At 37.5% G+C, this 12,282-nt stretch overlaps 2 protein-coding genes across 4 annotated transcripts in view; both read right to left on the minus strand.

Moving 5' to 3' along the window:
- Positions 1 to 12,282, minus strand: part of gtf3c6 (general transcription factor IIIC, polypeptide 6, alpha) — a 1,355,101-nt gene that overhangs the window by 498,886 nt on the left and 843,933 nt on the right. The window lies entirely within an intron of this gene.
- Positions 1 to 12,282, minus strand: part of osbpl3b (oxysterol binding protein-like 3b) — a 98,234-nt gene that overhangs the window by 23,005 nt on the left and 62,947 nt on the right. For 2 of the 3 annotated variants that reach the window (XM_079836711.1, XM_079836712.1), the window contains 6 exons: positions 11,423 to 11,587; positions 9,971 to 10,082; positions 9,752 to 9,855; positions 5,680 to 5,772; positions 5,173 to 5,332; positions 3,848 to 3,978 (listed from right to left, as the gene is read on the minus strand). In XM_079836711.1, coding sequence (XP_079692837.1) covers positions 3,848 to 3,978; positions 5,173 to 5,332; positions 5,680 to 5,772; positions 9,752 to 9,855; positions 9,971 to 10,082; positions 11,423 to 11,587 — 765 coding nt within the window. Of the gene's footprint in view, positions 1 to 757; positions 866 to 3,847; positions 3,979 to 5,172; positions 5,333 to 5,679; positions 5,773 to 9,751; positions 9,856 to 9,970; positions 10,083 to 11,422; positions 11,588 to 12,282 lie in introns of all 3 variants that reach the window. The other variant, XM_079836710.1, reaches the window with a different exon arrangement.

The raw sequence follows: 12,282 nt of genomic DNA on the forward strand, positions 1-12,282 counted from the left end.
TTTATTGTATCTTATTTATTTCTTTTCATTTTGAGAGTAAGATTTGTCCTGGATATTCCTTTCATATGTCAACTCATTAGCTGAAATATGAAGCAAACAGATCCCAACAGAAGATTAAAGGAAACAAAAATGCTACATGATGGAGAATATTTCTTATCAGCACAAGACCAAAAAAAAAAACCATAATTAGCGAACAATTTATTTTGAATCACGACTTGTTATGAAGCAGCAACACAAAAAGAAAAGAGTTGGCAGAGCTTTGCAAGATAATTAGCGTAAAAGCATTATGTTGACTAGAATGTCAATTAGGGAAGTTGGTTATTGACAAAGCAATTTCAAGCAACATATCAATGACAGCATGTGAAGCGTGGGTGCATTAGATTGTTAGGGTGCGTGCAAGTGGGTTTGGGCGTATACTACCCAGAGACATGATTAACTGGGAGTAGTAAGTCTGACTCAGCCTCTCCAGAGAGTAGCTGTGGATTCAATTAACATAAATGAACTTAAGCCTCAGGTTTTAACCCGAGGTGACGAAACATATTCGGCTGACAAATCTTACGATAGTTCTTTCTACATTAACGAAATCTCTTGTGAATAATGAGCAGTGACTAATGAAAAGTAGTGTGTATGGTTGGTGGCAGCTGTAGAAATGGTCTGGACTTGATAATGTCATTGGAGTAGTAGGGGGAGGAGGGGGAAGAGGAGGAGGAGGAGGAGGAGGTGGGGAGGGAGGTGATAGCACATTTCCCAGACCCACCTGCAGGGGGCCAGGACTCAGGTTTATATGGACAGAGGGCTCAGAGATGTGCGACTCAGCATGAATCTTGCACAGACGCTCTCTCAGCTCATTGTTCTGCGTTACAGCCTGCAAAAGCAACCAGCAAAAACTCACATGACGTCCACATAGAGCTTCTAATTATTAAACATACCTTAAGCAATTACCAGAAATAAGGACATCATTTATTCACCCTCATGTATTTCAAACCTTTGCGACAAAGGCATATAGTGACTAGGACTGTCAAGCTGAGAAATGAACGCAAATACATTTTCAAATCTCGCACTAACAGACCCTTTTCACATTTCCAGGTTTCTCAGAGCGGAAGTCGTCATAGTTGGGTTAAATATTATAGATGTGAATGAGAGAATACATAAAATATTTTTTGTGTGCCCATTTGCTCAAATAGCAAAAGAAATAGTGATTTCACAACTTTCAAAAAGAGGGAAAAAATAGAGACGCTGTATTCGAAACACCCTCAGCATTAACTTGTTTTTTGTCATTTGATGCAAAAGTAATAAAATAGAACGTTTTAGTGTTATAAATGTACATATATATAAAAAAAAATGAACATACAAAAAACGTTGCAGGATTTACAATACTGATGACCATTAAAACACGTCATCACAGTCTGTGAAAAGGGTCTGGTTTTGTTTTCTGGTATGGTTTTGATGTCGATGACATCAACTGGCACGGATTCTTGTGTTTTTCACAAGAAGTTTACCGAAGTTGCGCATTCGTGGTTAAAAAGTATATACATATATATATTTTTTTAGAAAATGACAGATGGTTTCACTAGATACGACCCTATTCCTCGGCTGGAATGGTGCAGAGCCTGTGGTGCTCACGTGAACAGTGTCGGCCAATGGTGAGGCGGCATTCTGACGTTGAACCGAGAAGCACTGCACTGTTTACAATACGTCAACAGCGTAAGAGACGGACACAGAGGAAAATAAATAGTTGAATAAAGTGGTTATTTTTGTTTTGTTTTTTAGACCTTAATGGGCCTTGAAAGTTACAATGACGTTGCTGCCTGGGAGTTCAGAAACCTCTCGGATTTCATAAAAAATATCTTAATTTGTGTTCCGAAGATGAACGGAGGTCTTATGGGTTTGGAACGACATGAAGGTGAGTAATTAATGACAGAATCTTAATTTTTGGGTGAACTAACTGACCCTTAGCTGGAAGCTAACAGTCTGAAAAAAAGGATAAGAAGACACACTGGCTGCATTCCAAATGGGATATATCCACCTCCGGGCGGCCTTTCGGAGAGAGAACAATCATGGTCGCAATGTTTCAAAGCAAAGTGCTCAAAACTAGCCACTCCAAAGGGCCCTTCGGAATAAAGGATTTCGAAGAGTACAACTGATAGACACTTTGCGACCATGATTCTTTGCACAGGAAGGTAACAGATTTTTTTGTCTCCTACACTCTTACTCCCTTTCATTAGGGCATTGGGATGAGCCCTTCAGAATGGAACACAGGGAGTGTGTGGCTACTACTGACGCACAAAATCATGTTGGAGATGACAGGTGAAAGCGAAACACTCTATCTGCACACAAAAAAGTTAGCTCTTTTTGTACACTTGTGTACAGTAATAGCTACAAACTATCTTTCTGCCTCCCTACAGTCGCATTTCTTGTGTGATTTTTTTGGCCAAACAACAGAAAACTAAACTAAAAAAAACAAGGTTAAAGATGACTTTGATAACATTGCATTTTGTTCTCTAAAATTTCTATCAATATGGCAGTAATATTGTTATTGTGAATTATTTTGGCTGGCCAGATAAACGTGTAGTGAATCGATATTGTGACAGTCCTAGTTTGAATATGAAGATATGAATTTGAGATTTGAGTGCAAAATGAGAATGTGCCAGATAAAGTTAATGACTTTTTTGTCTTTTTTAGAGTTAGACAGGCCTGGCATGTTTTTGTTCTATGGAAAAGTGCAACATGAACATTCTTCAAAATAGTTATCTTTGTGTTGTATAAAAGAAAGCAAGATAGAATTGGATGAGAGTGACTAAATTACTTAAAATTTCATTTTTGGGTGAACTATTCCTTTCAAAAAGTCTAACAGAACACAAAGTTATGGCCAGATTTACAAAACAGGGCAAATTAGCGTGAGAGCACGATTCCAAAAAAACATAGATGAAAGTGGAAAGTGCTGATCGTGATCTACTGACGACATGCAAATTGAAAGAATTTTCATAATTTCCATAATGACCAACGCAATCTACCAAGAGCAGAACTAATTACTGTCTGGTTTAAGACATGCTTTTTGATAATGGTGCAAATACCAGTAAATTTACTAGTGCAAACCTCAGTAAATCACCTTGCATGGTTTATTTAAATACTCTCCTCCCATAAATTCTGCGTCTGTAAGGGAAACTCCTACAAATGCATATGCAATAAGATCAGCCGCAAAAATAACCCTGTCTACGCCTTTCCAACGCAAGTTTTTCACTGCATGTCTTTATTAAATCCTGAATATTTTTTTAACGGCAAAAGAAGGTTTGCTCTGGTGCAAGCTGTTAGTTAATCTGGCCCTTAATGTTTCCAGTAAGGATGGAGGTGGACTGTGAATTTCAAAAAGATTCCCCGGCATTTCTAACAGACAGCAGATGTTTGCCGTTTATACTCAGAAGTGCTAGAGTGGGGGTCTGCTTCACAAAAACGTGACTCACTAAGGAAGATGAGTCATAATTCAGTGTTACAGAACTTGATTTAGCACAGACTGTTTTTAGCATGTAAAAATGGTTCCTTGGAGGGTCAACTCTATTGTTCACAAGATGCATTAGAAGGTCGACGTGCTCATTTTATTACAATAGCACTTCCGCAGTTAATTCTCTGCACTTTATTAGAAAGCACATCTAATTATTTTCGTATACTTTGGCCGTTCATGAATTGATACGAGAAGCATGTTTACATCTGCACAAAACAATGGCTCTGCTTAAGTAGCATGCAATGCTTTAAATAAGTATTTAGGCAAGAAACAAAACGATTGTTAGTAAACAGCGTTGAGCATGAGGAAATGCACAGAGAGGAAATGTGTGCGTGTTTGTGTGCTTACAGCAGACAGGGCACTCTTTAGTCCTAGAAGCTGCGCCGAGGGGGAGGGACAAGACTCATGCTCCAGCATCTGTTTAAGTCTTTCTTTCTCTGTAGTCAGCATGCACAGGGCAGATTTCATGGTTGTATGAACTGGAAACAAACACATAAAAAAAAAGAGTTGAGCACCATTTCGTATCTATATAAGGCGGACAAATCATTTAAGAATCTGGTTTTGATGCTCACATCTTCATGCAAGATTTATAAAACACAATCTGTTTGTAATTTGAGGGAGTATACATACATATGAATCAAATGTCTGGAAGCAAAATGTGCATTTTAGACTAAGTGTTGTCCCTGTTTCATCATAGCAGGAGTGTAAAGGCTGCTTTGGCCTCCACATGAAAACTGGTACAGATGCAGATCATAAAGGTGATTTGAAAAAAGGTAGCTATAGCAAGGAAACAGGAAATGTGCAGTAAAAACGTACACTTGAGTTGATATAGATTTGATATTTTGCAGAAATAAAAAAATAAAAAGCTTGTTAAACCAAATTTGACTTCTTCCAAATGTTCTTTGTAAATGTACATTAGTTCAAGAACTGAGTTATTTAGGATATATTCTTATTCAGCAGGGATGCAATAAATTGTGAGAGAAGCACCAGTAATAAACAGCTATACTGTTTGACCATTTGCATGCCAACCACATGCAGAAAATAACAGATTTAAATAACACATCTAAATTCACACTTTGTCTGCAGGTCTGAAGCCACCAAACCCTTTAAATGGATATCAGTTCAGTTCACCCAGTTAAAAAGTTGATCATTAGCATGAGATGCTTTGCTGCTATCCCTACCACTCTTAAGTAGCTTAATCAGCTAGATATCTTTTGTCATCTGTGACCCGTCTCCACTAGAAATACCATGGTTGTCTATCATGTAGAGAAGCATCAAACCCAGCATAATACAACAGCAACTAGCATGGAAACTCATACTGCCTTAAGTATTTTAGTATTTTATTCTTGTTGGTCAGCTCATCAAGATAAGTTGTGATATTGTCCAATGAAACCTCTTGACTTGTACTCAAGGAGCAGGGAAATTTCTTTGACTACGAGATACTGATTTTCAGATAAAGTGCAAAAAATCATTTGCAATCAACATCTGTTGCATTCTCCATGGTTTTGGCTTTTTCCTCAGCAATTTTCTCCTAATGACACGCATTTTATATGCAAATAAGACATTTTGGGCCAAAAAAATGCGGCATCATTTGTCACGAAAGGCACATTCTAGTGATACATCGCTAAATCTAGTTGAAAAAAGATTCACTAGTTTTCTGTTGCAGCACTCACGGTTGTTTGCGACGCGGCAGAAGTCTTCCTGCAGTTTGGATACGTCTATAGGGGAGTCTAGAGGTTCATGGTAACTCTTCTCATTGGTCAGGTCTACTGAAGAGAGGTTGGGATTGGACGCATGGAGACGGACAGAGCCTGCTGAAATACAGCTCGGAACCTGAAAACATCAGAGGAAATGCCAGGTCAATGATGGTGCTATTCATTTTTGCAAAAGGAACACTGTGAGATAAATGGCCGGAGGAAAATGGAATAGGAAATTTCTCATCCATGCAGTAATACTTAATGGTCCTTTGTGTAATAGTTAAGGGACTACAGGACAAGGAGTGCGAACGAGAGTGACTTTCATTATCATCACATTATTCATGCACATAATACATCAGCAAATCAGCTCAATAAAAATTGCATTAACATTAAAAATGCATGGCTCTCTTGTAAACTGAATGTTTTAAAGGACATGTTTTTTGTTTTTTAAATCAGGTATGCAATTAGAAGATCACGGATCACCTGCAGGGTGGTTTTGTTGTCTTTCCCACAATTCTTGCCACGCCATTTTCTGGGATGTCTCTTCTCTTTTTTCGGACTGTCGTACATTGAAGCCTACACAAAACAAAAGATACTGAAATACTTGCAGCTGTAACAGCTTCAACTCTTCTGGGAAGGCTTTCCACAAGGTTTAGGAGTGTGTTTATGGGAATTTTTGACCATTCTTCTAGAAGCGCATTTGTGAGGTCCAGCACTGATGTTGGACGAGAAGGCCTGGCTCATAGTCTCTGCTCTTAATTCATCCCAAAGATGTTCTATTGGGTTGAGGTCAGGACTCTGTGCAGGCCAGTCAAGTTCCTCTGTCTACACCAAACTCGCTCATCCATGTCTTTATGGACCTTGCTTTGTGCACTGGTGCACAGTCATGTTGGAACAGGAAGGGGCCATCCCTGAACTGTCCCCATAAAATTGTCCAAAATGTCTTGGTATGCTGAAGAATTAAGAGTTCCTTTCACTGGAACTAAAGGGCCAAGCCCAACCCCTAAAAAACAACCCCACACCATAATCCCCCTCCACCAAACTTTACACTTGGCACAATGCAGTCAGGCAAGTACCGTTCTCCTGGCAACCGCCAAACCCAGACTCGTCCATCGGATTGCCAGACAGAGAAGCGTGATTCGTCACTCCAGAGAACACGTTTCCACTGCTCTAGAGTCCAGTGGCGGCGTGCTTTACACCACTGCATCCAACACTTTGCATTGCACTTGGTGATGTAAGGCTTGGATGCGGCTGCTCGACCATGGAAACCCATTCCATGAAGCTCTCTACGCACTGTTCTTGAGCTAATCTGAAGGCCACACAAAGTTTGGAGGTCTGTAGCTATTGACTCTGCAGAAAGTTAGCGACTTCTGCACACTGTGCGCCTCCGCATGAGCTGACCCCGCTCTGTGATTTTACGTGGACTTTGTTGTTGTTCCCAATTCTTTCCACTCTGTTATAAACCCAATAATAGTTGACGTGGAATATTTGTTATTGAGGAAATTTCACGAATGGACTTATTGCACAGGTGGCGACCTATCACGGTACCACACTTGAATTCATTCACTAAGCTCCTGGGAGTGACCCATTCTTTCATAAATGTTTGTAGAAGCGTCTGCATGCCTAGCCTAGGTGCTTGATTTTATACACCTGTGGCCATGGAAGTGATTGGAACACCTGAATTATATGATTTAGAGGGGTATCCCAATACGTTTGGCAACATAGTGTGTGTTTTAATATACCAGTATCAATCAATACTGGATATATATTTTGGCCGATATTGGATATTTAATTTTGCATGCTCATTTCCCTTAATTTTACATTTAGATAAGCTTTGCTGTCTAAAGTTAATCTTAAAAAAAAAAAAACATAATTAATTTTAAATTAAATGTAATCTTTAGCGAATCTCAAAAAAATATCAATTTTTCATACTATACATTATAATTTTGTGATACCTAAATTTACTTGACTGATTTTAGCTTAGTGTTTTATTGGCCACTGATCTAGAGAAGATCTGTGTGGAGGAGTGGGCCAAAATCCCTCCTGCAGTGTCTGCAAACCTGGTGAAAAACTACAGGAAACGTTTGACCTCTGTAATTGCAAACAAAGGCTACTGTACCAAATATTAACATTGATTTTATCAGGTGTTCAAATACTTATTTGCAGCTGTGTCATACAAATAAATAGTTAAAAAATCATACATTGTGATTTCTGGATTTTTTTTTCAGATTATGTCTCTCACAGTGGACATGCACCTACAATGACAATTTCAGACCCCTCCATGATTTCTAAGTGGGAGAACTTGCAAAATAGCAAGGTGTTCAAATACTTATTTTCCTCACTGTATATGTAAATGAAAGTGTACTCTCTCCATGTTATCTGCACACATTTTCCATGTTTATTTGTCTGCCAGATAACACAAATTGACAATATGTGAACTTGTCCTTTAAATACAGAAATATCCAGAGACAACACTTAAATGTGCAGCAGCTAAAGTAAACAGAAACTGTAATATAATAAGGTGGCCCATTTAGAAGATGAAAAGGACAGCTTTCTGAATAATATCTCATCTGTTATCGCGGTTATGTGGAATAATTTGATTTATTACTGCAAATCTCATCATGGCTATCCTTCTGAACTTGTGCTGTCAACCGAATGACTGTTTGTCAGTTGGGCCGTAGGCAAGAACATTAACCGCATCCACAGGCACAGCTGGACCACTGCCTGAGGGACTAAGGTTGGCCTTTTTTGAAGGCAGCCATTTTAAACAAGTTCTTTCTATTAAACATTTTGAAAAGTTTTCCAAGTAAAATTTTAAATATTCCTATTAAGATATTTAAAAGGGTGCTAATTTTGTCTCCTACAATAGGTTTACATGCATCCAAGGTCAAAAAACACTTCCATTTTCTCATAATATACGTATTACGTTGCAGCATCACTTCTTTTCTTACGTCTGAAATGGTTCGATCAAGGATTCAGTCTCTCTAAACCCCTCCTTTCTGAGAGCCTACTCTGCTCTGATTGGCCAGAAAGCCCAGTCTGTTTTGATTGGTCTACTGCTTACAGCACATCCGGAGGCTTCCTCAGCACTAGAATACACAGAGTGATACGAATTGGTTTTACCATATCAATTCCAGCCCCAGTCCTCATCCTGGAAGTGCATGCAAAGTGGATTTGCTTTCACAGCGCAGAATACAGTGTCTTCTCGACATACTGACAACACGAACCACACTCTTCTAGGCCTCAGCTACAACTACAGTGTTTGAGGGCGGGGCAAAGTAAACGTTGTTCACGGGTAATGAAGATTATTGGCTGTCATTACGTCAATTTGTTACAAACCTACTCATAGTTTAATGCACAAAGTAAGACTGGAATTACTGAAGACTCGTTTCAGGCAGTTCAGAATCAGTTCTTTCATCTACATTCCCAAACAGCTATACACACTACATGAAAGATAATTGATGAAAAAGCATAATAGGGGCACTTTAAAAATATAAAATAATACTAATACAGCTAAAAACATTCTTACATTTGTTGGATATTATGTAAAACACTTAAAGGATTAGTTCACCCAAAAATGAAAAACGAATCCATATAAATTGAGCGGTATAGTTTTCTGAAGAGACACGGTCGCTTTATATGATGAACAGATTGAATTTAGGCTTTTATTCACATATCAACTTTCACCGATTCAGTTGTGGTAAACGGAAGCTCAAGCATGTTCGCTTGATGTGCGAGAACCAATGAGGTTCATTCTCGTGTTACACATCAAGTTTGAGCTTCCACAAGAACCAATGAGGTTCATTCTCATGTTACGCATCACATTTGAGCTTCTGCAAAAGAACCAATGAGGTTCATTCTCGTGTTACGCATAATGTTTGAGCTTCCACAAGAACCAATGAGGTTTGATCTCGTGTTACGCATCACGTTTGAGCTTCCACAAGAACCAATGAGGTTCATTCTCGTGTTACGCATCACGTTTGAGCTTCCACAAGAACCAATGAGGTTCATTCTCCTGTGTTACGCATCACGTTTGAGCTTCCGCAAGAACCAATGAGGTTTGTTCTCACGCATCAAGCAGGTTTGGTTGAGCTTTTGTTTATGTTTGCTGATCAATTTTTAAATGTGAATAAAAGCCTAAATTCAATCTGTTCATTGTAAAAAGCAGTTGAGTCTCTTTAGAAAATTTGGACTAAACCGCTCAATTCATTTGGATTATTTTTATGATCTCTTTATGAACTTTTTTGAAGCGGCAAAGTGTCAGTTGTGTAGCTTTCAATGGCTGAATAGAAAGCTCTCAGATTTCATCAAAACGCTCTTCATTTGTGTTCTGAAGATGAATGAAAGTCTTACGGGTTTGGAACGACATGAGGGTGAGTAAATAATGACAGAATTTTGGGGTGAACTATCCCTTTAATCTAACCAAGAACAATATTCTGATATACAGTTGTGTAATTTTGTTAACAAAAAAAAAATACTTTTTTTTTTAAAATAATTAATTATAGTTATAGTTATATTATAATTGATATAATTTTGTGTGTGAATGACATGTAACCTGCAGAGCATTGATGGCTGGGGCAGAGTAGGTGCGGTGTAACACCTCCATACTTCTTAACAAGTGATTCAATTCCAGGAGCTGAGCCTCACATACCGAGAGTTCTGAGAGCAAGAGAGAAAGAACATTGTGCAGTAAAATGATGCAGACACAGCATCTTCAGTGTGAGATGGTTTCATAAATTGGTGTGTGTGTGTGTGTGTGTGTGTGTGTGTGTACCTTTGGTGCACCTGTCCATGTCATCAGAAGACTGGAGCCAGGCGGTCACCTTGGCCTGGCTGGTAAAAGATACAGGCGAGTGAAGAGAGGACTGCTTTGCAAGAGATGCACGCTACATAAAGAGAGAGAGAAAGAGAGAGAGAGAGAGAGAGAGAGAGAGAGAGAGAGAGAGAGAGAAGCATGAAAAGAAAATTATTGGAAAAAGAGAGAAAGAGAAATAAGGCTAAATGTATTAATACAACTCAAAGTAAAGTAAAACAATATTAGTTTCATAACATTCTGGCTGTTTAAAGTTGTCATATCATATAATATCATATCAATCAATAATATCATATCATATATCCTATCCTATCATATCATATCAATAATATCATATCATATCAAATCACATCATAAACAAACAAACAAATATATATATATTGTGTGTGTGTGTGTGTGTGTGTGTGTGTGCCTGCTTGGCTTTCCTTTCTCTCTTTCTTTTGTTATTTTAGGGTTACCTTTTTCACATTTTATTCATAGATAAATTATGTTTATGACATTTCAATATTTATTTTGTGAAATTGATTTACATCTATTTTGCAAAAACTACAACTGTCCCACAGATGTGACATCATTTCCACCACACCAAACAATTGCAAATATCCCTTTTTATCACTATCTCCACTATTTAAATTGTGCATCATTTCCACAATCAATCTGTGATTGTCAAAGTATGCAAAATGATAACAATGTTATTTAAAGCTGTATTATGAAAGATATTTTGATTAAATATGATTGGTATTCCATTATTGACTGAGTACATGTGTTCAAAGTCTACAAATAATGCTTTAAATTTAGAGTTGCCAGGTTGGATTTTGTACTTTATCATAATTGGCAATTTATCTGCAAATTCTTCTTACTGTCAGTGGATCTTGGTGTACTGTATAATAACAGATCCACTCTGATATGGTAATCACTGGTAACCATGGGAATTCCTCAAAGCATCAGATTCATCCGTGCAGAAGAGCATGTAACTGATGTGAGAGCTGTTCTGCAAGTACCATGCGATAGATGTCGATAGAGCGACCAAAGTGTGAAGGCGCAGCTTTAATTTTGTGTATTTAGGACTAATACTAACTATGAAGTTAGCCTAAGCAAGATAAAAACCAATATATGGCTAAATGTTGAAACAATCAACATTGATTTCCACAATCATCACAGATCATTTGAGAAGTGGTGGAAATATGGAGGGAATTTTTAATACCTTCATAAATGTGTATACACTGTTGAATAGTGTTGGTGACCAAAATAACAAAATACATGAACTAGTATGTTTTGGTTCTAAAAGTTAGTGCTACAAATGCTGTAGACATTAAAGTACAATAACGTCCTCTCAAAGTTAAAGCACTAGCACAGTCATTTCATTTGACATTATCTTTCCATCTAAACCCTCTACACGTCCCATGGCGTTACCTTTCTGATGGACTGACTGTCGGATATCGTGGGGGAGGAGGTGAGGGGGTAATGAGGGTGGAAGAGCGTTTTCTCATGAGGGAACATGGCAATCTCATTCTGCCTGTAAAGTCTGTGGTGACGGAGCTTAGAGACCCATTCATCAAACAGCTCCTGGGACTTGATCTGCAAGTACAAGGAGACCACAGTTAAAGGATCAGGATTCAGAAGCTGTTTTTCTTGATGCTATTGACCTCATGACTTTGTATTTGAAGGACTTGCTTCTTATTCCTGAGATCAAGAGTTCAAACTGGAGTAAAACGAATGGAAGCCTATTTTATCCCATAATAATTCTCTTTAAAAGAGGATCCACTACATGGGCGCAAAATTAAATTTTAAAATCAACCTCTCTGTTGAGGTTCGTAAAGCTATGTTATATCAAACTGTTAATCTGTTTTGGGATTGTAATGGTTTTCTAAAAGCTTTGAATATGATAAGCCAGACTATACAACATATAAGAAAATATCAGTAAAAACACGGTTGGACAAATTTCAAAATGCAAGAATTCAAAGAAATTAAACAGGAATTTCGTTAATCAAGTTTTTTTGAAAAAAACGAATAAATGTTTTGTTTTTTGTTTTTATTTAGAAATGTATTCTTATTATTTATAAGTTAATATTAAGCAATTTCATATTGACATAACATTTTTTATCTAAAATATCTAAAAGCATTCTGGGAAATGTAATATCTATTATATTATATAAAAATAGATATACTTATATAAATAAAATGATTGAAATATATATGAATTAAATAAGTACACAATGTTATTAATATGTAATTTTATTATTAATATATTATATTAATAATATATATACATA

This window comes from Gobio gobio (genome assembly GCF_949357685.1).
Source record: "Gobio gobio genome assembly, chromosome: 15".
NCBI classification, from domain to species: domain Eukaryota; kingdom Metazoa; phylum Chordata; class Actinopteri; order Cypriniformes; family Gobionidae; genus Gobio; species Gobio gobio.